The sequence below is a fragment of the Osmia bicornis genome, chromosome 3 (assembly GCF_907164935.1).
Source record: "Osmia bicornis bicornis chromosome 3, iOsmBic2.1, whole genome shotgun sequence".
NCBI classification, from domain to species: domain Eukaryota; kingdom Metazoa; phylum Arthropoda; class Insecta; order Hymenoptera; family Megachilidae; genus Osmia; species Osmia bicornis.
In genome coordinates, this window is record NC_060218.1 from 1,663,028 (window position 1) to 1,688,388 (window position 25,361).

General features: G+C 45.9%; 3 protein-coding genes and 1 long non-coding RNA gene across 9 annotated transcripts; 2 read left to right on the forward strand and 2 right to left on the reverse strand.

Moving 5' to 3' along the window:
• Positions 1-3,992: 3,992 nt before the first annotated feature.
• On the reverse strand, positions 3,993-5,444 carry LOC114872662 (ubiquitin-conjugating enzyme E2 C). Its single transcript, XM_029180104.2, has 4 exons — positions 5,185-5,444; positions 4,793-4,907; positions 4,510-4,714; positions 3,993-4,432 (listed from the first exon to the last, which is right to left on the reverse strand). Exons 1-4 carry the CDS (start codon positions 5,286-5,288, stop codon positions 4,308-4,310), a joined length of 549 nt encoding a protein of 182 aa, XP_029035937.1. The 5' UTR covers positions 5,289-5,444; the 3' UTR covers positions 3,993-4,307.
• A 622-nt stretch (positions 5,445-6,066) lies between these two features.
• LOC114872663 (kxDL motif-containing protein CG10681) lies at positions 6,067-8,450 on the forward strand. Of its 3 annotated transcripts, none has more exons than XM_029180107.2 (5): positions 6,067-6,285; positions 6,339-6,565; positions 6,643-6,842; positions 6,923-7,057; positions 8,008-8,450. In XM_029180107.2, the coding sequence occupies exons 2-5, from the start codon at positions 6,417-6,419 to the stop codon at positions 8,136-8,138; spliced, it is 615 nt and encodes a 204-aa protein (XP_029035940.1). In that variant the 5' UTR covers positions 6,067-6,285; positions 6,339-6,416; the 3' UTR covers positions 8,139-8,450. The 3 variants fall into 3 exon arrangements, with proteins under 3 accessions (XP_029035940.1, XP_029035941.1, XP_029035942.2); XM_029180108.2 differs by having other exon boundaries at positions 6,067-6,256; XM_029180109.2 differs by lacking the exon at positions 8,008-8,450 and adding an exon at positions 7,736-7,875.
• An 89-nt stretch (positions 8,451-8,539) lies between these two features.
• On the reverse strand, positions 8,540-10,952 carry LOC114872664. The gene is made up of 3 exons (XR_003788805.2): positions 9,875-10,952; positions 9,338-9,458; positions 8,540-9,132 (listed from the first exon to the last, which is right to left on the reverse strand). It is a non-coding gene; the product is annotated as an uncharacterized LOC114872664 (long non-coding RNA).
• A 395-nt stretch (positions 10,953-11,347) lies between these two features.
• Positions 11,348-25,298, forward strand: LOC114872631 (protein CBFA2T3-like). 4 transcript variants are annotated; one of them, XM_029180022.2, is made up of 9 exons: positions 13,941-14,564; positions 14,674-16,068; positions 16,128-16,548; positions 19,417-19,901; positions 20,259-20,405; positions 21,844-22,100; positions 22,877-23,589; positions 23,661-23,950; positions 24,025-25,298. In XM_029180022.2, exons 3-9 carry the CDS (start codon positions 16,149-16,151, stop codon positions 24,283-24,285), a joined length of 2,553 nt encoding a protein of 850 aa, XP_029035855.2. In that variant the 5' UTR covers positions 13,941-14,564; positions 14,674-16,068; positions 16,128-16,148; the 3' UTR covers positions 24,286-25,298. The 4 variants fall into 4 exon arrangements, with proteins under 4 accessions (XP_029035854.2, XP_029035855.2, XP_029035853.2 ...); XM_029180021.2 differs by lacking the exons at positions 13,941-14,564; positions 14,674-16,068 and adding an exon at positions 11,348-12,081; XM_029180020.2 differs by having other exon boundaries at positions 13,941-16,068.
• Positions 25,299-25,361: the final 63 nt, after the last annotated feature.

Below are 25,361 nucleotides of genomic sequence, written 5' to 3' on the forward strand. Positions count from 1 at the left end.
GTCGTTAACGCGATAAGAGTGAATCACGATCTGTTCAGCAAATCTTGCCTCGACCGTTGATTTTTATCCAGCACCGATATAAGCGACGAATTTACGAGAAACGTTGTCCTTTGGTGATAGCAATAAACGCAATATTTCGTATGCGTGTCAAAAAGGGGTGGCTCTGAGTCACAATAGCATCGACCTTCCGAAGCGTAATCTCACCCTCGTCTGACCAGTCGATTAGAAACATAGTTCAATCTCTTCGATAAAAGTATGATTTTTCTTAATCTATAGATCGATTAATTGCACGAGCAGAGTAAAAATTGAGAAAATTTTCTGCCTAATTTACTTGTTTCGAAGGGAGCGTTGACAGAAGTGGTTTGAGGGAACCGAGACGGAACGACGCGACGGCCACGCCAAACCTTGCCCCGCCTCAACTTTTATTGATCCCGAGGACGTCGTGCACGATGGATACGTCTAAATATTTCCGCACCCGTATATCCGTATCGACGAGTTTCGATTACCACGGCTAATATTCTCGAAAGTGACGCTGGTATCTGCTAGGTTCTGCATTTATGCACTCCCAACGTGTTCACTGCTACTACAGTAGATATAGCCATGTCTAGCAATATAAAAGAATTTGCCATTTCGACTGCTAGCGTAATTTTGGTTCCTTTTCTGCGAAACTAACCGGTCGTACGTTGTACAATAGAGACATGTACATTTTAAACATTCAGAATAACCGGGTCGGTATTTTTTTCAGGAACGGGGGTGTCCAAACGGTATCGAGGACAAGATTTTGACACACGACCACTTTCTCGAACGATCTCGAACGATACGGGTCTGAAAACGAGTAACAACGGAGCCACAAGTTGCCGTAAATGGTATCATTTTCTACTTCGGAGGACAGCATGCGAGGTACATCAGGGTAAAGCCATGAACGAGGAGAATCGAGTCGATAACGGTAGCTTCGAAATCTGATTGTGAGTCACGCAGTCCTGTTTCTCGATTGTGTTTCTACTTTCCCTCCACCTCTCGTACCTTTCCTTCCTCCACTTTCCATCGTTTCATTTCCACCCTGTGTTCAATTAGGCACCACCGTTCATCCATCGTCACCATACGTAAACGAACTCACCGCGTGTAAATCAATAACTTGTCGATTGACTGGAAGAAATATTGCATGCGCAAGCATCTTTGCGATTCGCAGTCGATGCATAGTGTGGCATAGCGATGGCGATGGCGACGGTGATGCATCGCACGGTACGGGCAGCTATAACGCAGGAAATAATTTAGTAAGTAATAATGTTACGTGTGGCTCGAGAATATCCAATTTTGCGACAGGCTGGTTTATTGAGCAACAGCTTGCGATGATGTCATGGCGATACCATGATTCGTTTCCAAAATGGGAAAGACATTTACATATTTGGCTTGTGGTTATTCCTACCCCAAACAAAATTACTTTATTGTCACAACGAAAAGATAGAAATTTCTGCTTCAATCGCATTCGACAACTTGTAACTCTTTTTCAGAAATGGGACAAACCTTTGATATTCGCACCAAGTTGCTTACAGACATCCTTTTTTCCCATTTATTCTGCATTTTTATTTGCGACAACAAACAGATAACGCAAAATAGTACATCCAGTGTAAAAAAGAAAATTACAGAAAAGAGAAAACGGAAGAGAAAAAAGGAGGCAATAGAGGAGAGAACGAAAAGAATAAAAACAGGTTTACATGATCGAATCACGAGGCAGTCTACCCATATTTGGCCAGGTCCGGTGCATTTTATACGTTGCCTCTTCTAATCGTTTTTCCTTCGTCCTTTGCACCGATAAGTTGTTGATCGATGTTTCGCAGAAGCGTCGCAATTTCATACATGTAGGTACTGCAGAAAATGCATGACAAGCGTAACGCGATAAAGATATGTGTGTCGCAGAGTGTTGGGACTCAGCGCCGATAATTTCAGTTGCCAGTCTAAAGTGGAACAGTAATCAGGCGAAGCGAAATAATAAATTATCCAACTAAAGATGCGATGGTTTCTCGAGGTCACGAGGCCATTCGTGTGTCATAGAATTTGTTAACTTGTCATTTTAATTAACTTACGTACGAGTAATCCAGATCAGAGGCGAATACTTTTGGCTCGATCCTCGATCGGACGCTGTTTTTCGTCTCGACTCTAAAGGAGCTCGTATAATAAGTAGCACAAAACCACTTTCTATCTGCATGCAGATAATCTTCCGATGCAAATCCTCGAAACATTTCTTCTTACATTCTTCTTACGTTCTACATTGTGCCCTTAACGTACGTAGACATATTTTTAATCGATGATTAAGCTAGTCGAGCAATTAATTACTTTCTTTAATGCAATCTTCTTGAAATATATAATAAAATTTAGATGTTACAAGAGCCTCGATTTATATAATTCATTATGGGAAATAAAGTACGCTTTGCGCGGTTGCTTGGCGAATTGATCTTTTGGGGCGTAGCCGAGACGAGGAAGAAGATCGATTTTCGTCCGAAGCGCATTGCGGATATTTCGGATGGGCGGTTCTTCGCGTTCGTACGGATTCTACTATTCGGTATTCCATGCTCGTTCTTTCTTTTTCCTCCTCGTTTACTTCATTTTTTTCTTGTTCTTTTCGTCAAGTCAATCGTATATTGATCTGCACTTTCTCAGACAACACGATTAAGAAGAAGCAGGCACTGCTATACCATAATCAAATCCTTACTTATCAAATCCAAAATATGCTTACGAATTTGGAGAATTGTGATTTACAATTAATTTTCAATCAAATGGTTAGAAACGCTTTTAGAACGTCCGCCGAAAGAGGTAGGTTTATGGGAAAGCCTTCGTCGCCCACTTAGTTTCACGACTCCTTTCTCTGGCTCGATTTCTGCGCCGGTTATCCCACGTGTGTCCTCTATGCCGCGTCATGCATTCGATGTTTTCTACCGTAGGACGAACGATATTTGGCTAATCGGTAAAGATATTTTCCCTAACAACTAGAACCAGGATTATCCCATTAATGAAAATTTTCTGTAACCTAACTGCTTCATCAGATTACGGGCCTTATCGGACTAGATCTTTCGGGCGGCCTCGATATTCCATAATCCGGTGGCTCCCATATTATCGAAGTAAATTTCTTTCGATCCAACCCTTCCGCCTGTGGCTTTAAATCGGTACAAGTCGAACCTGAAACTGTCGATCAATTTACCCATATAACTCTAATTTAATTCAATTTGTAGCAATTGCGTATGATCTACATATATCCTACGATCATCAATCCTAGGATAAATCAATCTTACCAGATAGCAGCACCTTCACCAAACTATCGGCACAATGTCGTCCATCCAAAACTTTACTTACCTATAACACTGGGTAAAAGCAACACCGGATGTTTGCCAATTTCAACTTTCAGATGATTGATCTTTACCCCATCGACGTTAATTTTACGTTCTTTTTTTTATTTGCCGTTTCACACGGGGAATGTTAAATACCTTACCTCAGTGGCATTATGTTGAACCATCGAAGAGAATGGTCATTTAATTCGAAAAATACCGTTTTATTAACATGGTTGAGGAGTTTCTTATTTGCTTGTTGCTGATTCGCAAACATGGCCTGATGGAATGAGACGTTAACCGCATTCAATTACAGAAAAAAAGACTGCAGTTAACGACAAAGTATTTATTTTACTCGATAAATTGACAAAACTAATGATATTCGAAGATAGGCTAATAATTATAATATATCGAGTATAGTTGTACATATATGTATATAATTACAGATATAATAATGATAACAGTATATATAATATTTCTGTAACATAATAAAATCTATAGTATCGATGTTTAAAATATTTATTTTCGAATTGTACAATGATAAATGACGTCATCAGGTGTGATTGGTACGTACGAAAAACGTTTAAAATATATCCAAAAGTTGATATACAGATATATATATATATATATGTATATATTACTAAGAGTAAAAATAAATAAATGTTTTCGGTATAAATTGACGATGTAGAAATGTTTAATCCGCATATACAGTCTTAAAACCATGATACAAATTTCTATACATATTTATGGCAAACTGACGAAACTATGCAATAAAAGTGACCGTAATGAACGGTAGAAAAGGTACATTCACGTTTCGTTAGGTGACATAGCGTACAGATGTAAAAGAGCAAACCAAAGATGCAGTTTTTGTTTGTGAATTTCATAAATTCTATGCAAATTGTTTCCGCATGCCTTACAGTCAATTATAACATTGATTGAATTAAAAATACAAATGAACAAGTTGGGATGATTATAAGAATGCACTTATCATGAATCTTGTTGGTCGCGATTCACAGCTCTATGGTACTCTTCTGTTAAATGTTTCTTGTACTTTGTCTGATCATTCCACAATTTTGCAGCTTGAGGATTCAGGGGACTTTCATTGTTGGGTTCTTTAAATGGATAAAAAAAATGTATTTTTTTTGTGATATTTGCACAGCTTTTTGTGTTTAAATATACAATTACTTACCGCTAAGAAGAGATTGTATGGACAATAATATAGTACGAACATCATATAGAGCACTCCATTTGTCTTTTAATATATCCAGACAAATATTCCCTACTGCATCCACATTTGGATGAAAACAAGGAGTAGCAAAACGTACAACTGGTGCACTGTATGGATAACTATGAGGAAATTCCAAAGTTAATTTGTACGTAAGACCAGCATAAACCTATAACAATAAGAATGTTATACATATTTTTATTTGTCATATTATTAAAATTTTGGATAAAATGTAAAAATATATTACTGTATCACGAGGTCCTGTGATGGTTCCTATCCATTTGAATAAATTTTCTCCATCCGGAAAAGCGGATACACCTTTTTCTGTACTCATCATCAAAACCATGAGTTCCTTTTGTAACCTGCACATACGTTTACACTTATTTATAATGTTGAGAAACGATATTTAAATGCGAATCTATCGTAAAACATGCATGTTCAAGAGTGTTTACAATTTGGGAGCGAGCCAATTTTAAATTTTACGCCCAAACATTGCGAGTAGGTTATGTTTGTTACAACAGTAATTACAGAACATTTATTAGATGGCAAATAGCGATAGATGACAAAAGGAGAATAACTTGAAAACTCATTAGCGTAAATTCAATTAATAATATTTATTCTAAACAAAATATTGCGTACCGTTTACTAACTGCATGATTGTCTTTTGGTATATTTTGCTTCTCCTCTGTGGGTTTACTCGGAGCATTTTGAGAGGAATAAAACGGATTTATATTTTGTGCCATTCCGGATCTAAAACCACACGTGATAAATCTTTTTCTGTAATTATTATTCTTCACACAAGATTTCCGAAGCTTCGGTTTCAGATACAACAGTTACTGTTGAAATTTGAATGCTGAATCCGCTATTATCCTTCTCAAAAACATTTGACTTCGAACAGCTGTTGTATACAGCGTTGCCAGAAGAAGTTCCTACAGTAAGGACGGCTGACGTCACAAAGCTCTATATGATATGCAGTTGATTAGGGCCCCTGACTACAGAACCAACAAGACCGGACATGTCTTTTACGAGGTCTCAAACACCCCAGAGCCCAGTTGATGTGACAATCGCGCGGGGTTCCTGACACCCCAAGATATCACGTCGGTATGCAGAGTGCCGCCGATGCATCGGGGTCCTTGACACCCCGGATGCCATTTTGTCGGTATGCAGAGTATCACTGTTGCTTCGGGGTCCTTAACACCCCAAGAACATTTGCAGAAAGCGCCACCGATGCTTCGGGGTCCTTGAAACCCCGGGTGCCATTTTGTCGGTATGCAGAGTATCACTGTTCCTTCGGGGTCCTTAACACCCCAAGAACATTTGCAGAAAGCGCCATCGATGCTTCGGGGTCCTTGAAACCCCGGGTGCCATTTTGTCGGTATGCAGAGTATCACTGTTGCTTCGGGGTCCTTAACACCCCAAGAACATTTGCAGAAAGCGCCACCGATGCTTCGGGGTCCTTGAAACCCCGGGTGCCATTATGTCGGTATGCAAAGAGCATCACCGGCTCTTCGGGGTCCCTAACACCCCTACATGTATCACGTTGGTGTGCAAAGAGGCTGGTGTGATGATAATTCACAAAAAACGTCTCAAGGAAATTGTATCAATTAATTGTTTATAGAATTGATTTCATTTAGCAGTGCTTGATTACTTACGATCGTCTTGTTTAACTTGAACATTATCTGTACAATGTTATTAGACCAATTCAATGAATGTGAATAAAAAGGAATAATTGTTTTATAAGTAGGTATCTGTAGTATGCATGAATGGCTCAATTGATGAAGGGTTTATTTCAGGTGGATAAAGAAAAATGACAATTTTAGAATCATCTGGAGATGAACATTATTGTTGTACATGTGTAAAACTTTAAAAAAATGGCAACAGCACAAGGTACACCAGAATCTGACCCTGGTAGTTTTGAATGCTTTCAAAACTACACAGCTCCAGAGGTATTTATACAAGGCTTGGCTGGTATAGTGGATCAGCAAGATGTAGAGTCTATGATAAGGGCTCAAAAGCAAATGTAAGAATTTTGCTTTTGTTGTATGCAAATAAGATTTTTTTAAATTTCAACATTCATACTAACATGAGATACTACAGGTTGCAAAGATTTGAAAAGACCAATGAAATGTTAACCAACTGTAATCAGTTATCGGTAAATAGATTAAAGGCTGCTGGCACAGAATTCAAAAAACACACAACGCTATTGATAGAAATGAAAAAGGATTTGGATTATATTTTTAAGAGGATACGTATTGTAAAAAATAAATTGAGTCAGCAGTATCCTCAAGCGTTTAATGGTAAATAAATATAAGAGTAATTTAACAGAGAAACCATAAAAAGGAATGTATACTGAAATTACTTATTTTATTCTTTGTAGAAGCAGTAAGAAGCAGCTTGGCAGAAGAAGTAATAGTTGAGGATGTAGATTGTTCGGTTAAACCTCTGGAACCCGAAGTCGTTCCATTACCAGCCGCGTCTCAAAGTGTTACGGATCGAGACCCAGATTCTGATGGTAATCAAACTTGCACTACAAGTAATCGTATTACCGTACAATGAATTTTCTTAAACTCGTTAAAGCATTGAAATACCTTCTTAAATTAGAAATCTCTTATTTCTAATATTTTTATCAAACAAATTATCGAACTAAAGAAAATATCGTTGAAGTTTACAGTTTATGTAGTAATACTGTATCTTCGTTTTGCTCGACACATTGAATTAGATAAATATGGAATTGACTGGATCAATAACTTATAATAAGAACACATTTTCGAGGAAACATTTTCAACGACTTTAATCTCTTTAACTTATGAATACAATATAAGAAATCGATGGATGAAAAGGTTTCGTGTTTACGATAATGAGAATTCTTCGTTGTTTAAACAATTTACTATTAGATCTTTAATTAAGCGCACGCTGCATTTGTTTTATCGCAGTTTGTATATTAATGTAAAATGTGTATATAAAGTTTAACGGTGTTTGTGTAAAATGAAGGAAACGTAAGGAAATGCACTGTTAACGATACCGATGTAGCTTCCTCGCACGATTCACCAATGAAACGCAACACTTTGATAGGTATTAGATAAGACACTGTTCACCGTTTGTTGTCAGAAACGTGAAGTTAATCTTTTTCCGCTCGTTGTTAACGCCATACGATGTACATGTTACAGCCATAACAATTGTTTCTCCGTAGAAAACGACAACATATATCGTTGACGGTTCGAAAGTCGACGCTTCATCCTAATGCTATGGCTGGAACGTAAGAAGAGTCACGCTGTAATGAAACTAATTTTGATAATAGCAATCAAAAATACAGACACCTTTCGTTTCTAATTGGTTAGACGCAATTTACTTGGACTCATTTCCCGATCGTTTGAGCGTACGATCGTTTCCCCCTTTCCCGTATTGCATCGCAAATCATTTACGCGAATGAAACTAATGACGACTTCAATTGTTGGTGTACAGTGCCGGTTGAGGAGTTTCAATTCGCAAAGCTGCGGAAACGACGAATAAAGAGCAACGATAGTTCGTCGACGGAGAGCAACAACGATCACAGTAACGCCGACACTACGTCCTGCACGTCTGATTCTGGTTAACGCGCCGAGATCCAATGATCCGATGGAAAGATACAAAACGGCCGAAATTTGCGCCGAAAACAGGATAGATCGACGAGAATTGCGTTCATTACGCGGCGCTTCAGAATGAATCGTTAAACGACAATAACGAGTTTCGATCGACGACGAGTAACTATCCAAATTCACGATGAAAGTAAACGAAAGAGGAAAAGAAAAGAAGTTGTTACTCGACTAACTGGCTGTTTGTAAATCGCAGAATTGTGAGTTCTGTTAATGTCGAATAACGAATGATGAATAACGAATAACGAATAAAGGATTTGTTTGTACACTGTAGCAGACTCGATTATTTTGTACAGCAGTGAAAACGGAAAGCCATGGTGAAATGTATTATTCCAACGAAATTGCCGCGCGGTTTTGTATGAAATCGATTTAAACCGCGACTCGTAGTTTGCAACGACGCGAAGAGATGTCGGTAAAGATGCTAACACGAGGGCAAGCTGGAAACGCGCGATTATACGTGTGCATGTACACGACTACTAAATCACTGCAAATTACTTAAATTAAATTGAAGTACAATTTTCAAAATTAAGATCGCGATTCTAAGTGTAATTTACGGTAAAGATCCGCATCCCTTTCTGACGATTCACGAAAACAGTAATACGTGCATAACAAATTCGTCGGAATTTCTTTTACAAGCCCCTTCGACGTTAATTTGATAAAGATGAGTTTTTCTGTAGATTATCGTTTCAAGATCGCAACATTTTTCAGGCTCGTTTATTGTTTCTCCTCTAAAAATGTTGTTCGAATAACGATTACGATTCTGCTTTCTACCATGGATGGTTTGTACACATACGTCAGGCGCCGTGCATATGTACATAGGCGCGAGGCACCGTGTGGAAGACGCCAGCCGTCGCGATGCCAGAAACCAGCTGCGCCTCAGCTGTTTTCTATCCGTTCCATCCTGTTTCCCTCTTTTCCCTCGAGGACGCGTCAACGATTCTTCGAAATAAGAATCCTAGACAGGAGCGAATCATTTTCGACCACGATTCGTGATACCGAAAATTCGTTCTATAACTTGTCTACTACTCGAATGAAACGATAATAAAAATCGTTCCAACTTTATTTTCTATACCTATTAAATTCCAATGAAAAAAGACTAAACCAATGGCTGGGTGAATCGGGGAAACAAGGAAACAGCTGTTTAATCTTATCCGGCTCACCTGTTTCGTTGGATAGTCAGTCTGGTTCTTCCGCGGCTGCACGTGCGGCCAGAAGAGAAGCGTGGAACGCGGTTAGCACAATACGCGCTCTTTGTCAACGAGAGACACAAAGCAGGCTAGTCTGAAACGAGGCAAAGAATGAATATCTTAGAACCGAGAAGCTGTCGTCGTAACGCGTCAGCTGGAAATTCAAACTTTTGCAGAGCCGATAGGAAGACTTACGAAAGCAGTGGACAATTGTGTTGAATTCCGGATTGGGGAATTAAAACCAAGAACAGCACGCTGGTACAAATTATAGAGATCTGACCCAAAATATTTTGGGTACCAATATACATATATAGGGGTAAGAGTGAGAACTGATGGTCAGCGGATGGGACCATTAATACAACTGCCCTGGGACTTACTTTTTAAGAATTCGTGGAAGCGTATTACTTGGTCGCATAAATTCATTTTTGGAGCAATGTCCTTTATTCGTGGTTAGTTTGAAAGGTGTATAAGTGAGAGAAAGGAATTTTGGAAGGTGCGATAGGTACTCACTGCGTCTCGATGACACGGGCACAAGGAGAACAGCCTTCGTCGTGTAAAGTAATACAAAAGCCAGCTGGAAGTACGGCGGGTTAAAGCCGCAGAGAGAGTGTCACCGGCAGCGATTCGGATCGAACGGTTGCAAGGGCTGCTATATTCGTATCTGGGGGGCAAAAAGAGAGCTATTGAAAAGTTGTTTCGCCTTCTCCTTGGAAGTTCGGTTCATCGAGACACGAGGATTCGCGCAAACACCGCGTCAACTTGGGATCCAGAGCGAACGATCGAGAAGGATCGCGGGTTTTCTCCTAGCGTTACCGCGAAAATCCTGTAAAATCGGTTGACGCGGTTTCTCCCTCGCGAGAGGAGCGACTTCGTGCTATTGACATCCGCTCCTCGTGCTATCGACATCTCGGTACAAGCCAGCCCGCGCCGGCAGCACGATTTTGCGTCACTTTCAGGGCGAGGGAGTGAAAGAGAAAAGTGGGAGGGAACGAGATGCTTTCTCTGTCTCTCGCTCGTCGCAGAGAGCACCAGCCCCGCGTTGGTGTAATTTTCACCCAGCACGAAAATTAGCCCGAGCGGAGCCGGTAACTCGTAAATTACGAATGCCCGCAGAGTGTTAGGATCCGCTTTCGATCGTCGCGTCGTGTAAAACGTGGCTTCGACTCGTCTGCGAGTGACGGTATCAGCCGTCCAAACTTACGGCCGATTCCCGCACAATCAAAACTTTGCCTACGAATCGACCTTATTATAAATTTTGTATAAATTTTAATTAGTTAGTAAATTGACAGCTTCACGACCCGATACGAGGATCAATTTGGTCGGATCGTAAATCTTTCTTCGAAGCTCAATGTAAGTGAGAAAAATAAAAAAAGAGACATAGAGAGAGGGAGATAAGAAGAGAAAGAGGAAGAGGACAAGGAAGGGAAATTTCGATATCGGCAAGTGTTGTTGAAAATTGTGGAGGGACAGGTAGGAAGTGGTGGAGGTTATTCAGGAATTTCGGCGCGTTGACGCGCGCACACGTAGAGAAGCGTAGGAAAGCGTACGTGGCGATGACAGGAGCGTGACGGAGTGCTAATAATACGTATAATAGGCTGGTGGACGAGCGCGCCTGTGTCCGTGTGGCCGCGCATGAATTTCTCCCGATAAACAGGGATGGGGATGGATATAGGGATAGATATTCTCGCGCACACCTACCTACTCGTAGCTGCTTTCCGTTCCCGATCCCGTTCCCCGATTTTTCCAACGATAGAACGTGAAGCATCGACGAGCACGCAGTCGATTCTAGCTTTCGAAGATAGGTACTCGAGATCGATACCGAACGTCGAACAGATCCTCCTCGTCACCGAATTGGGTCGTTTTTTGCTTCTTCCGTTTCGTTCGCCACGCTTTTTCTTTCCGTCCGACAGCGGCTCCTCGTTTCGTTCTATTTTTCGCGGTGAAAATTCTGTGATCGAGATATCGCGAACGATTCGCGTCTCGGTACAGATGGTTACGAATCCGTGCGACGCGGCGTCACGAGGATAAAGACGGAAGAGGTGAAAGAGAAGATGGCGGAGGAGGAGGTGAGCTATTTCTCAGCTTCAACGGCAGAGGCTTTCTTCGCGGGAATATATGGACGCGTCAGGAGCACACTGGCCCGTTTACAATATCCTCGCAAAGGCGAGGGTAACGTTCGATCAACGGGGAAACGCGCTCGATCGGTGGCTCGATAGATCTGTCTCGCGCGCCTTGATCGTTTCCTTGATCATCGACGAGGGGATCGTTGTATCGAGGATCAGAGTGGATGGAAGAATAAAATTGACGGTGCAAGCTCGATTCGGGCGTGCAGGGGTTGCGTGGTGGAGGTTGCAGGCCACCACCTCTCTTGCTGCGACGCGGGCCGCGGGCCGCGGCCGCCCGGCGTCGTTCTCTTCTTCCCGTCCTCCGACGAGACGTTCAGTCGGCTCGCGACAGCCGTCCGTGCTTCGTCTTCCTTCCTGTCGCGCCTTCCCGCGAAACTTTACCAGATCTGTTTTACGCGTTTGGTGCTCGATCGGCGTTCGATTCGCGCGAAAACATCCCTGTCCGTGGACGCGCGATGAAACGCGCCGTCGTTCGTCGTCGATCGCGGCGATCGCGCTAGATCCGTTTGTGAGATTTCGATCGATACCTTGTGCTTCGCTTCGTAATCTTTGCTTCGGCTGCTTGGATTTTTTGCGCCGATCAGAGCGGAGGTAAGCAACGGTTTCGTATCTTTTTCTGTGATAAACTTTCGAAAATCGCCGGTTCATCAATTTTTCCCCGCGCGTTCAAAGATACGAAACTTCTGCCGGTGTTATTTGGATATTCTCGAGGATTTCGATCTATCCTCGAACGACGATCGTAAGAATCGCGAGACGAGTTCCTTGTTGTGATTGATAGAGGTTCGTACGCGCACGTGTGTCGAACAGAACGGAACGGAACGGAATGGAACAGAGTGGCGAGTAGGATGAAAGAAGGGAGGAAGAGGGTGAAAGCGCCGGAAGGCAAGCAACCGGCAACCGAACGGTGCTCGAGTTTTCTTCGGAGCGGCAGGAGGGAAATAAGGGGTGAAAATAAGGAGCGAAATACGAAAATCGTCAGGTGCTTGTTTTCGCACGACGTTTGCCAATAATCGGTTTCCTCGAAACGAATATTTCTAGCTCGCACCGTCTTTGTAATATTTCTCTTTCGCTATCGTGCTTGCTCGTAGTCCGAGAGTAGCAAAGTAATTTCCACGGTGAGCTAGGCGAACGTTCAGTTGGGCCACGAGTTGCTGCTGCAAACTGCGAAGGTGTGAGTAAGCACGAGGCAAATGGCAGTAGCCGCAATAATACCCTTCTACGAATTCGTCGGTTTTTGTCCGTGGAAACGGCTGTTCCTTACGCTGGCTAAATTAATCGAAGGATGACGCAGAACCGATGAAACGCCCGATTATCGATCGAATCGAACGATTTTTCTTTCCTTCTAGATATAGGAAGACTATCGTTTCGATTGATAATCGGACGGGAAGAAATCGAAAGATGCGGCGAACGCGGAAAGCAAAGGTACGGTTGACGCAGCGTGTGCGTTTATAGATAGACAGGTATGTAGGTAGGTAGGTAGGCGAGACACGCGCCGTCGTTGGCTCGTTATGCTCTCAAGTATTATATCGATTAACTGTTGGCAACAGAAGAGAGTCAGTGGAAAGCTTGTCTGAGGGTGGCATGGCTTTGGCTTTCCTATATTATTAATCTTGCTCCATCTCTCCCTTTCTCTTTCTATTTCTCTCTCGTCCTGTGAAAGGCTGAAACACCTAGCTGCTTCTCTCTGTTTCGCCCGTGCGTTGCCAGTCAGGTGTTGCGGACAGATTTCGCGCTTCAAACGCGGCAGACTTTGAGATTTCGCTTCATTTCGAAAAACTAGACTGCTGAGAACGCCGGCTATTCCGTCAGAGGCATCGTCCGCTTTGCATCGATCCGTCTTTCCTACTGCAACTACGATTTTACTTGTAAAACCGATAAATTTACGAACGCATCCTAGACACAGCTGCGTACCTGCGTCGTTCGATGTCTCTAGATGGATTGAGAGTCGATCGATCGTTCTCTCCAACGCGCTGTTGACGCGCGCTCGTTTTCCTTCGAAACCTAATCAACGACTTTCTAGTTTTAATCGATTAAAAAAACTGAAGCTAATCGACGCGATCAAGACGAAACGATTGGTAAACTGAACGGGTCCTCGGATCAGCCGGACTTCGCAACACGATTTCCCTTCGTTTTTTTCTGAAACAACTGGTCGCGCGATAGTCGGCACCCGGGCAGGCGTGCTCGACGAGCGAAACGTCAAATGCCGGTCCGAAGCGAACGCGTCTGTTCGTGACACGTTCGTAATGCAGCCGGCTGAAATAATCGTAAGCCGAGTGCTTCGACGTCGTAGCCGCGTAACCTGCGAGCGTTATCCTAGACGCGTATGACCGAGTTTCGGCAGCGACCACGAGACCGCGGGACCACGCGACCAAATACCATCTAACAAGTTTTACGCGCGAACCTCTGTCGCGGACGATTCGCAATCACGATTCGCGGTGCACCTCCGATAACCTGAACGCTATCCATTCGCGGTGTCCGTGACGGCTGAGTTTCCCGTTTACGCGGTGACTGCAGGGAGAAGAGAGAGAAGGGTGAGGGTGCATCATCAAAGGACGGTGCGAGCAAGAAGACACACGGTTGCTGTGCGTGACATTTTTGTAATGAAAGCAAGCTGAACGTACGTCGCGCTCTCGATAGCGAACGCGGTAGACATCTGGTCTGGGTTGCCTTGCCTTGCCTTGCCTTGCCTTGCCTTGCCTTCCTGTTCTGCCTGCCTCTCGCCTGCCTGGCCGTTCTAATATTGGAAATTGCGTCTCCACCCGCGCCGACCACCTCTCCAACCAGCATCGTACCATGTGCAGGACATATGTATAAACATAAGCTCAGTCTGCCGCGATGCCGCGGTGCCGAAGCCGTTTCCTTCGAAACGCGTCCACCATCGATCCGCACCTTTTTCTCCTCCTGGCTATCTTCCTCTTCTTCCTTAACTCTTCTTCGGTCATCCCTGCTACCAAGAATTACGCTTTCTGATCCATCAATGTCACCGGTGGTGGTCGAAGGAACGCGACTCGAACCGGCAGTGAATAATCGTAACCCTATCGTAGACGGTGCAGCGCGTTCGATCGGAAAAACGAGTACGTGAGCTCGCGTTTATATCCGTGCGCGGCACACAGCTGCGCGAGAAACGTAATTACCAACGGCAGAGCCGTGGATTTTCTGCCATGGCACGTATATCGTTTCCAGCCGACTCTGCTCTTGTTTGCTCAACTAAGCGTCTTAACGAATTGCCACGAACGCGCGTCTCCGTCCTCCTACATCCTACTCGAACGAACGCTTTCCCTCTTTTACCCGCCAACGAGGACTCGCAACGATCCACCGGCTGCGATTCTTCCTCCGTTCGGTCGCGAAAAAAATCGGAAAATCGAGCAAGTGCGGAGAACGCTTTAAGATAATCGCGGATACCTGTAACAACAGAGGGAGGTGGCGACGATTAAAATTATCGCAGCCATCTGTTGCGATAAACGCCAACGGTCCGCATTCGCGAATCCTTTTTGCGTCGAATCTTACCGGTATTCATCTCGTATTTTAGAGACAGCGAAGAAAAGGGACGCTTTCGTTGCTAATCGTAAAACCGGCCTCGGCTGCTGGTTGGAGTAAACGAAAATTAATCGCGATAATTACTTTCCTTCGACGTTGAAAAACTTTAACGACAATGAACGGTAAAGCGTGGAGCTGTCGTTTGTAGTCGCGTTAATTTAACTGGAATTATACGTCGTAAAAGTTGCACGCTCGAGGCGATCGACGATGTCGTTTATTTATTTGTTGCAAAGCCGATTACCGGCAAAACCCGGGCTGGAAATATCAAACGTTCCTACGGTATTCGCGATGAAAGGGTTATATAGGTTAAATCACGAGGGTGTTGGGCAGTGGGCAGCGGGAGGTAGGCGGGCTGGGCAATGCCGATTTTCCAGTAAAAAATTATTATAGCCAGTCGTGCAGGGGGTAGTTTCTTGGACGAAAGGAACGGCTCGTTTGCATTTCACGTTAATAACGAGACCATGTGGCACCGAAGGCAACCAGCCGGCGGCTAGGTAGGGCTGTGCTCCGATAAAATAAAATTCCTCCTCTACCGGGAGCTGCGCGCCACGTGGATCTTAAACATTACTCGCCGCTTCTCTTCCGTCTAATTTCCATTCTCGTAATCTTGTCCGTATCGACTCCGAACGCTTTGTATTGGACGGTTCTTTGTCGCGTAACTGCAACCGGTGCTGGGGAACGTACAATTAGTCGAATATTCCGAGCGAGTCGGTGAATCGCGATACAATTCTGGCCGGTTGCGTTGCTTCGTAAAATTGCTGCTTGGTCGTTCCATTAAAATCAGTCATCGGTATGCACCGTGGAGTGCTCGTGGACGAGCACGTAGACGAAATATGCGACCGCGGCAATCGTGAAATGGAATCGATCAAATGCGAATCGTGGTCGCGATGTCGCGCATACGCATCCCGGTTTGCTCGTTTCCCAATTCCCTTTGCCTCCCGAAGCGACGCGACGCCGACGATTTGATTTTTTTTCAAACGACTCGCGTAAACTTCGATTGTCGTACAAAATGCGAAACAACGGGAGACAGGAATAAACAAAGTGTGTAATATCGTTGGTGGAGGAAACGATAGCGAATCAATGGATCGAATGTTGAACAGGCAAGCTGTTGGCGGACGGGCATGAAAGCGGAGGGTGGAATGGCAGCCGCCACGGTCCTGCACAAGGTGAAGGTGAAGGAGGAGTCGAAGGAATGCTGCGGTTATCAGCAATCGTCGTCGACGTGTTCGACCTCGTCGGGAAGTTCGGGCATCGCAACGGTGACGGGTTCGAGTGCGAGCACCCTCGCCACCACCGTCACCACCCTCAGCAACGGTAGCGGCAACGATACCGGCAGCGACAACGGAAGCGGAAATGGTGCTTCCAGCCACCCTGCGGTAGCCGCACCGTCGACCACCGCACTACCGAACGCATCCCCTGCCAGTACTGCCGTTGTTTGTCATCCGAGCACGCCGGCACCTTCGCACCTCGCCAACGCCGATCCGTTCCCCGTCGATCTCGATCTCAAGACCAAGGCCAAGGGTGCGTCCTCTATTTTACTTTTTTTCCCCTCTGAGAGAAACGAAGCTTTCGGTTCGAAAGAATACAACCGCGGACGGGAACATTTTACGGCCGCGAAAACGTTCCTCGGCTTAGCTATGCCCACGAGGAACATTAGTTTCGAACAGCGCATAGGGGTACCCGTATATTCTGTCCGCTGGTGGGCTCTCGGCCGACGAGATCGTACGTTTAGAACGAACCGGTTATCTAGACGACCGGCAACCCGCAGCTACTTTGGAAATGGCTCAGGAAAAATGCCCGCTTCTCTCGTCAAAGAGCCGTCCTCCCGATCGAACGGCACTTTACTCCGTCTCTGTTCGCCGCACCGTGTCGCCTCGTTCTTTCGATTCGAGACCAAGATTTCATTCCAGATCCTGACAAATTTTGCCGCTCTATCGAATAAAAAGAAAATCGAAACCTTTACCAAGTTTTACTTACGATTAATAGTTAAATTATAACGTGTTCCCGTCGACGCGTTTCTTTGAAAATGCTTGTTTACTTGGTCGCAGGATCTACGAATGAAAGGTGGCGAAAGGGAGAGGAAGGGTGGCATGGAGCACGTGCACGATCTTGGGGGAGTATGTGTGCAGAGTGCAGCGTGCGCGAGGAAGGGAAACGCGATCGCAGAAGGCACCACGGGGGGGATGGTGAAACTCCTGCGAACAGTCAGTCAAGCTGGTTCGTTGGTTGGGTGGTTGGTCGGGCTCGGTGTGTTGGTTAGGTCGGTTCGTGCGCTGGCTGACTGCCTGGACCAGACGCGATAAGGCACGTCCAACACTTCCAGCGGGATTCTGCTCGAGGCTGATATCATATCCGGTACACCGTCGGCATCCCCGACGTTGCCGTTCGAGGTACAATTTTGCGATAGTCGGGGCCGTACTTGGTCGTTCGCTAGCTCGCTTCCTCGCACTTTCTTCCCTTTGGATATGCTTACGACGTAAGGAACAGGAACGAGTTTCGCGAACCACATCCGTCCTGCTTACGCGAATACACTGGGTGCTCGAGTTTTAAGCGGTACGATCCCCTGAAAAGTGGCGCTCGGATTCGGCAAACTTTATTAGGATTCGCGGAAATGTCCTTACACCCGTGAGCCGAGGAGATATTAAAATCGTCTTCCGGTAAATCCGATTTTACTCGACCCATTCGAAATTCCACTTTCGGAGAGCATCGAAACGCGATAGTTAACGGATCCGATTTACCGTCGTTACGAATTCCTAAAAACGGCAAGGGATCGAAAATTCCGCTAAACCGGAAAAAGGAAAATTAGCGAAGGAGGTAGAATGAGGAAAGAAAAATGCTTTGAAATGGATGAAAGAATATACGTGTAGCTATGTATAGAATAGGAGGGAGAAAAGAAAGGAAATAGGAGGAATGAAGGAAGTAGGGTGGGCGTCAGGGAGGAAGGGGTGACTAGGAAGGGATTGCGATCAAAGCCATCTGTTGCATTGTCCCGGCAATTAGGAGGCGACAGCTGAGTCCCAGCGCACTTACTTCCAGCCAGGGACTCTCAGCCGAGTGGAGCACGTGCGCTTTATCGATCTCTCTGTCGGTGTTGGTGGGACGGTCGTCTGCAAAGACAACGAGCAGCTTCTACGCTGCTTTGCGTGCGTTCCAGGTGTCACCGCGAGCTCCGCGATTCGCGTACTCCCTCGCGTCCACCCACCCCACGATTCCCCCGACGCGAAGCTTCAAACTTCCTCCCCCTCTGTCCAACTAATCGAGTTTCCACAACAAATATTTCCACGCGAACGCGACTGTTACCCGGTCAAAACTTGCAGTAAATTATCAAACGTCGCGTCGGATTAGATAAGAAGTTTTTCCCGTTTAACGATTAAAAAATCGTCGGATCGAGACGGCAATTGTGCGGTCGAGTGGTTGGGCGGGGCGAGGTTGCAAAGTCGATTCGACGAAGGGAGCGGAAACGCTCGCCAGGGGTGTGTAACTTGTACTCACGAGGTAGTTTAGTTCGCCGAGAGTTCAGGTACAGGTAATTACCCCTTGGCTACCGGCGTCAGGTGGCAGTGACACGGTACCGGCGACCTCCTCCCGCTTGTCCCTCCCTTCGCTTACCTGTGTTACGAATTCACACGCACCGACACGCGAGAATACTCGTTCTCGAATCGTTTTACCCTCTCTTCTCGAGATTCTCGTCCGAACTGGTGGCGGTTCGGTATCTTTAACAACTAAACGTGGATGTTGAAAAAAAAGGCGCGTGGCGAGATTAAACTGTGAACCGAAAGAAAATGTCAGAGAGCAGAGCGCGGTCGTTTGTTTGGTTTAACGAAGCCAGGGCTGTCAGTCGACGTTTCGTTGGGCGAAACGAGGCGAGGACGGATCGCTGTGTAACCTTTCGTTATCGGCATACGCGTTCTATGGCGGCGTTTTGGCACGCACGGTACGGGGCCGGAGGCATTTCGCGAGATAACGCGCGGTCGGGAGGGGTTGGAAAGGGGATGGGGTCGGGAACGGGAACGGGAACGGAAACAGGAACAGGAGCGGGAACAAGACAAGGTGGATGACACGGCCCGTAATTGCATGTTATCCGCTGCACCCACGCACAGAGTACACCGTCGCTTGACGTGCATCCCCAAGTACACCGGTGCTCCTCTGTGTCCGCCCTATAAACGTGTTTGTAAACGAGTGGCCGATTCGCCTGCCCGTTTCACGTGGCTCGTGCTTGACGGCTGCCTCCCCGGATCTACCGTGCACAAAGGACCACCCTGTCTCTTTGCTTCGAATCTTCTTTATAATTTACCTACCGAAATAAATCGTACGTGCTCGAGATTGAATCGAAATCAGTCGAGTCAAAGTTACGAAACGGGGAAGAAAAGGGAAGATGTTTTGTTGCAGCAAGTTCCACGGCGAGAGAGAAAGCGACGCGGGAAGAGGGCCAATCGGAAGTACACTCGCCACCTTCTCATCATCAAAGGATTCCAACTGCTGCATCCAGCAATCAACAAAAGCAGAGCAACGGTCTGCGGTGCGAGTACAAAGGCGCAACCGCTTGCTCGAGATCCTCTGACAACGACAGTCCTTTACCTTCGCACCCACTGAAACCGGAATTCGAGGATGCGATCGGTGCTGGAGGCGGTGGTAATGGCGGTAACGGTGGTAGCGATGGAGCTGCCAATGCAGGAGCTGCTACCGGGTGTAGGACGGAAGAGCAAAGCGATGTATCTGTGTCGTCGAATAACAGCACCGGTAGCAGATGCATCGCCGGTGTTTTCGCCGGCCACACCGAGCTCAAAAGCGTGCTCGGCACCGTCGTGAAATTCGCCACCGGTATATCTCCGGACACCGGCGACACTGTGCTCACCCTCGTCTTGGCACTACTGGTAATTCTTATACTTTTTTTTTACCCTCCATCCCTTCTCGTCGAGTCGAAAACTACGGTAAAATACATCTTCTAGTCGTTCGAACGCTTTTAGAATCGAAAACGTACATAGATGAAAAATTCGTGAATTTTTAAACGCGATCGAAAATATTCAAAGCTCGTACGCGACGCGTAACGTCGGTGTGCGTAGCGAACTCGTACGCGTTCCGGAAGCACGACATCTGCTAACCATGCTTGACCGTGTGCAATGTGCAACGATCGCACGTCGCTTGACAAAAGCGAAATCGAAATTACATGCTCCTGATAAAGGTAACCGTTCGAGCTGAAGGGGCTGCAACGAACTCTTTCGTTTTTACAGAGCGGCGGTATGACGGCGGAAGAATTTCACTCGGCGCTACAGGAAGCGACCAACTACTCTCTTAAAGGCTTCGTACTGCCGCACTTGAAGCAACAATTACCTTCTTTGCAAAGAGACCTGAGCAACGCTGCTAGAACGAGCAATCAGGTGAGTTTCTTCTTTCTCCAGTTGTTTCCGTAACCGATTGACGGACCAACGATTGGAACACGAGCCTTTCTTTTCGCAAGAGATACGCGAACGGTGAAAGATGACTCGTAAAGAGAGTTACTTGTTAAAGGGAAGCAGAGGAGAAAACGGAAAGAATCGCGTTATGAAATGTGCTCGATCGCAAAGACGAGAATAGATGATCGCGAACAAGCGGGCCTGGGTATCCAATGTTCACATCGTTCGGTCGTGGTCCGATATAGATTAGAGTTATATTACACACACGCTCGTTAAAGTTTGCCTGACGGAGACGGTGGAGAGAAAACGCGTTCAGGAGTAGCGAGTAAAATCAACAGAAGCCGAGCTGACCGGCTGCCGACCTGTTTTAATTTCCCAGGCTACTTCACGAATCAGTGGGTGGCTGGGAGCATGGCAGCCCCGTTTCACGTTAAGATAGATGGACGAATCGAACGTAAAGACCAACTACTCGAAACGTGTTTCGTTACTTTTGCACTTTTCTTCTTTCGTTTATTCTTCGAATTTTCGGAATAAATTTTCTTAGAAAATAAAGATCTTTCGCGAGTTTAATATATCTCGATGCACAATAAGAACGATCCGATTAAGGTTGAAACGCGATCGATTGTGATACCGGAAGGAATCATAAAAAAGAAGAAAGTTTGCCTCGACGAATTGATAAAAGTCTTTCGGTTACGTCGCTGCCTCCAGCTGTTGCCTGTCTCACGAGAGAGCGAAAAGAAAAAGATGGCAGAACGAAGAGGGGTTACGAGTACGAAGGAATGGGTGGCGCGGTAACGAATTGCAAATTAATAGCTACGATTTACATTTCTCGAGGTAGCTAGAATGACAAAGGATCGAGAGAACGGTGGTAAAGGCAAATTCCATCGCACAAGCGCACCCTTCCACTCGCGTCTGTTTGGATTCGACCGAGTACCCGGTGCTTAGCTAACCGAACGAGAACCCGGAAGCGTGTTGAAACGCGTGCATCGTAGCGACCGATCGATGATCGTTAATTGAGAAATGCGACCTCGAGGAACAGGGACGAACGGAGCTTCCAATATCGAATTAGAAGCGGTAAATCCTACCCTGCCAAACCAGACTTTGCCGTCGAGCGAACAAACTGGAAAGTTTGCCCGTAAAGGTGTTACTCGTAAAAATGCTGCTAACCGAATATTGGGAATCGAAAGTGAAACATGGTCCCGGCTTCAGCGATCCGTGTCGTTTCGATTCGATCCAATTTGTGGGAGGCTCGTGTTCCGATAGCCATCGAGTTTACCAACTCGCACGTTTTATAAGGGTGCGTACTACGCGTGTAATGTAACGCTAATTTCGTTAGCAGATGTAGTGAACGATAACCGCGGATCCAGATCCGCTCACAGTCAGTCGAAATACACGCGATTTAAAATATTTCTTTTGTTAACAGAGTTGCGCGCAGTTCTTACGATCGAACGAGGCGGCAGTTCTGGAGGCCGTCGGCTTAGTATCCCCTGGAGAGTCGGTCGAAGTTTTTGGAGAACACGCTGGAAACGGCGGCAATCAGTGTTCCGCTCATTACGGGATGCGGTCCAATTCTAATCCCGGTGTCGGTGGTAATCCTCACGTGAACAACACGCCAGCCAGTCTGCATCATTATTCCGGTAGCGCGTCGCACGCGCCAAAGCGTCGTGCCTCGGACACCCCGTAAGTTGAACCGTATATTATTCTTTCGCGTCGCTTTATCGCTTTACATCGTTCTGGGTTCTGGGCTCGTTTTCTGGTCGGGGAACGACGGTAAACCGTATCGGAGACGCGTAAATTGCGGTGTAAATTGGTCCGGAAGTGGACAAGACCAGGCGGAATCTTTGGTCATCTATAGCAATAATTCACGCGACAACGAACGCCAGGAAGCTGCGCGTACACGCGTGCGTAGTATATTTGCCAAGCCGCAAATGTGCCGGCATTTGAGAAAAATCTTGGCCGCGAGCCTGCATTTCTCGCCGTTATTTCCCGTCCGACACAGCGGGTCCCCGAACGGATCGCCACGTTGAAATCGCTCTGCCGGTTCTTCGCTTCGATTAATCGAGCGAGTTGAAAAGATCGTGGCTAACTGGACGACATTAGTGTTTCCGGTTTATATGGGACACACGCGTGTATACGGAAAAGGGCTACCAAAGTGAATTCGAAGGCGACAAAAGGCGACTTGCGCGCCAGCAGTGCCGGCTTGGCCTCCTCTCGATACGTCTGTTGGTGACGTTTCCATATATCATCGGCGTACCACCTTTCTCGAACACCCTCGCTCGCCCTACCTCTCTTCCTCGTCCACCGCCAGAGTCTCTCTACTATTCTCTACCCTTCGAATACCGGCAAACTTGCCTTCACTTCCTATCCGCGCCCTGCTAATACCTCCGCTTCACCTTATAGACTATAGCTCTGTAACTAGTCTACGATCATAGTTGCTAGCGGATGAACTATTATAGGTACTACGAAAACGGCGCTCTACTCGACGACATCCCGATGTACGGGAAGAGGCTAACGAATCCCTGGAGTCATCATCATCCGCCGCAACAGCAACAACCCTCTACCGATGGTTCATCCCCTTACTGTTGGTACCATCCGTTGCATTCATCGAGCGGATCGATTCAAGGCCACGGGCATCGTCTCAGTCACAATCACGGCCATGGACATGGTCACGGTCATGGTCATGGTCATGCTCATGGTCACGGACATGGTCACAGCCATGGACCTAGTCCAATACCGCCTAATCCCGTGCAAATGAATCAAATGAATCCATTTTCTGGATCCCATCATCTAGCTCAACAGCCGCAACAGCAACAGCAGCAGATGAGCCATGTTCAAACGCAAAACGGAAGCCTCGATGACGAGTGGAAAAACATTCATATGATGTTAAACTGTATCCTCGGTATGGTGGAGAAGACGAAGAAAGCCTTGGCCATTTTGCAGACTCGCGGTTGCTTTGGTCCAGCCGCGGCGGTACCTCCAACTCCGGTCGGGGCTCAAAACGGAAACAGTAATACCGTTACCGTCAACAATCCATCCTCGACGAATGGTTCTCAGGTAGAGTCTTCGACCGGGGATCGCGAGGGTAGTTTGAAGCGATTGTCCGGTGAGATCGTAGCCCAGACCATTAGAGCCATTGAAGACAAGGTCGCAGAATTGCAGAGGAAAGATGGTCAGTCGGTTTCTAATTCTCTCGATATTCCGCTGTATCGTTTCGTTACACTCTTGTTCATTGTATCGCAGAAGAAGCGGTGAAAAGGGCTGTGATGGCGGAAGTCCAGCGCGCCGTGAGAGCAGCAGTGGCCGAAACGAGGACGAACGAACGGCTGCGAGTTCATCGATTACTCGACACTCCGTTGTCTCAGCGAAATCACGGTGCTCTTCGTCAAGGACCGTACCTACGCGTCCACGGTAACCCCGGCGCAGTGGACACGAGTCCCAGAACCGTTACAACACCGACTAGCGTTTCAAATTCGATACCGTCGACCACGGAAGATGAAAAAGAGTCGCACTTACAAACAGTCTCCGGATCCGTAAGTATCTCTTTTCCTCCTTCGTCGTCGATGCAATGAACCAACTCGCCACCTTACCCCGTTCATCCTTCCAGAGCTGTTGGAACTGCGGTAGACCCGCTTTGGAGACTTGCGGTGGCTGCGGAATTGCACGGTATTGCGGTTCCTTCTGTCAGCATCGCGACTGGGAAGCAGGAGGTCATCACGCCACTTGTAACAATCCTCCGCATCGCGAACCTCGAAGATCGACATCACGAAGTCCTCCGAGGGTCGCCAGTGGCGGCCTCTCGACCACCGTTAACGAAGCGACAGTCGCCTCGCCAATAGCAGCCGGTGTTACCACCAAAGGGAAGTGACGTCATCACGCGAAATCTCATCCTCGAAGATTCACTAGCTCGATCCAACACGATTCGCGTTAATTATTCGACCGTCTCTTCTTTACCGAATCATACATCTTCTGCTCCTCTCTTTCCCATCCTTCTATCCTTTTCGATCACATTCTCTTTCCAATCCATCCTATGTCGTTGCACATTTTCTATGAGAAACTTTGTTCCTTCTTCATCGAAGATGTATCTTTGAGGTAGCATTCATGTTTGTACCCTCTACGATCGTTCTGTTTCGTCGTTCGACAAATTTCTTCGTTAGAATAGCGAAAGCAGCGGTGCATGTACATATGTTGTATCGGTGTTCGATCGAAACGCTAAATTAGAAAACTCAAAATATGTACAGTTTCGGATCGTAGATGATTCGAAGAAGCAATAATAATAACACCGCAAGTATCGAATACGAGAAATAATTATAAATCAGAAGTAATTCTATTTCCGTGCGAAGAAACGAGAAGAAATAATGCCGCCCAAAGAAACAAACGATCCGATAATCGTAATCGTTACCATAACCAGGTTAACGAGATATACATATTCGTGTTATGCTCTCTTTATACGCCTAACAAGCAAGGGAACGTTCGTTTTTTTTTTTGCAAAAAGACCAACGTAATCGCGAAAATCCCTGTCCTTACTTCTCGTCGAAGTAATCGTAGCAAATGTTTGCGAACTACGCGATTTAGTTATAATTCGATTCGATATTCCATCAAATCGGATTACCCTGTTACGACTTTGGTTTCACTCGAATTTCAGTGAAAACGATATAGCCTGCTTTTCGCACGCTATATCGATCGTTTGCTAGTCAATTTTATGATCGCAACGAATAATGCGATCGTCAAAGCAACTGCGACCTTTTACCTTTTACTTTGTACGCGTTCAGATGTAATACGTTGTATACATTTACAAGTCTAGTCACTGTCGAGAGTTGAGGCGAATTTATCGATCATACGCGTTTAGGGAACTTTGCTCAAATCTAGATTACGAGTCGTTGTATGTTTTCCTAGCTACGTTGCGTTGCGGGGATGTATGATGGATTCTATCAATTGTATTTA

Excerpts from the sequence above, each read along its gene's own strand:
- LOC114872662 (XM_029180104.2), bottom strand. The coding sequence starts at position 5,288 with ATGGCACAAAATATAAATCCGTTTTATTCCTCTCAAAATGCTCCGAGT. Across the intron at positions 4,715-4,792 it reads TCACAGGACCTCGTGATACA|GTTTATGCTGGTCTTACGTA; the intron begins GTAATATATTTT and ends TTATTGTTATAG. Across the intron at positions 4,433-4,509 it reads CATACAATCTCTTCTTAGCG|AACCCAACAATGAAAGTCCC; the intron begins GTAAGTAATTGT and ends ATCCATTTAAAG.
- LOC114872663 (XM_029180107.2), top strand. The coding sequence starts at position 6,417 with ATGGCAACAGCACAAGGTACACCAGAATCTGACCCTGGTAGTTTTGAA. Across the intron at positions 6,843-6,922 it reads GTATCCTCAAGCGTTTAATG|AAGCAGTAAGAAGCAGCTTG; the intron begins GTAAATAAATAT and ends TATTCTTTGTAG. Across the intron at positions 7,058-8,007 it reads TCGAGACCCAGATTCTGATG|TGCCGGTTGAGGAGTTTCAA; the intron begins GTAATCAAACTT and ends GTTGGTGTACAG.
- LOC114872631 (XM_029180021.2), top strand. The coding sequence starts at position 16,149 with ATGAAAGCGGAGGGTGGAATGGCAGCCGCCACGGTCCTGCACAAGGTG. Across the intron at positions 16,549-19,416 it reads TCTCAAGACCAAGGCCAAGG|CAAGTTCCACGGCGAGAGAG; the intron begins GTGCGTCCTCTA and ends GTTTTGTTGCAG. Across the intron at positions 20,406-21,843 it reads CTGCTAGAACGAGCAATCAG|AGTTGCGCGCAGTTCTTACG; the intron begins GTGAGTTTCTTC and ends TTTTGTTAACAG.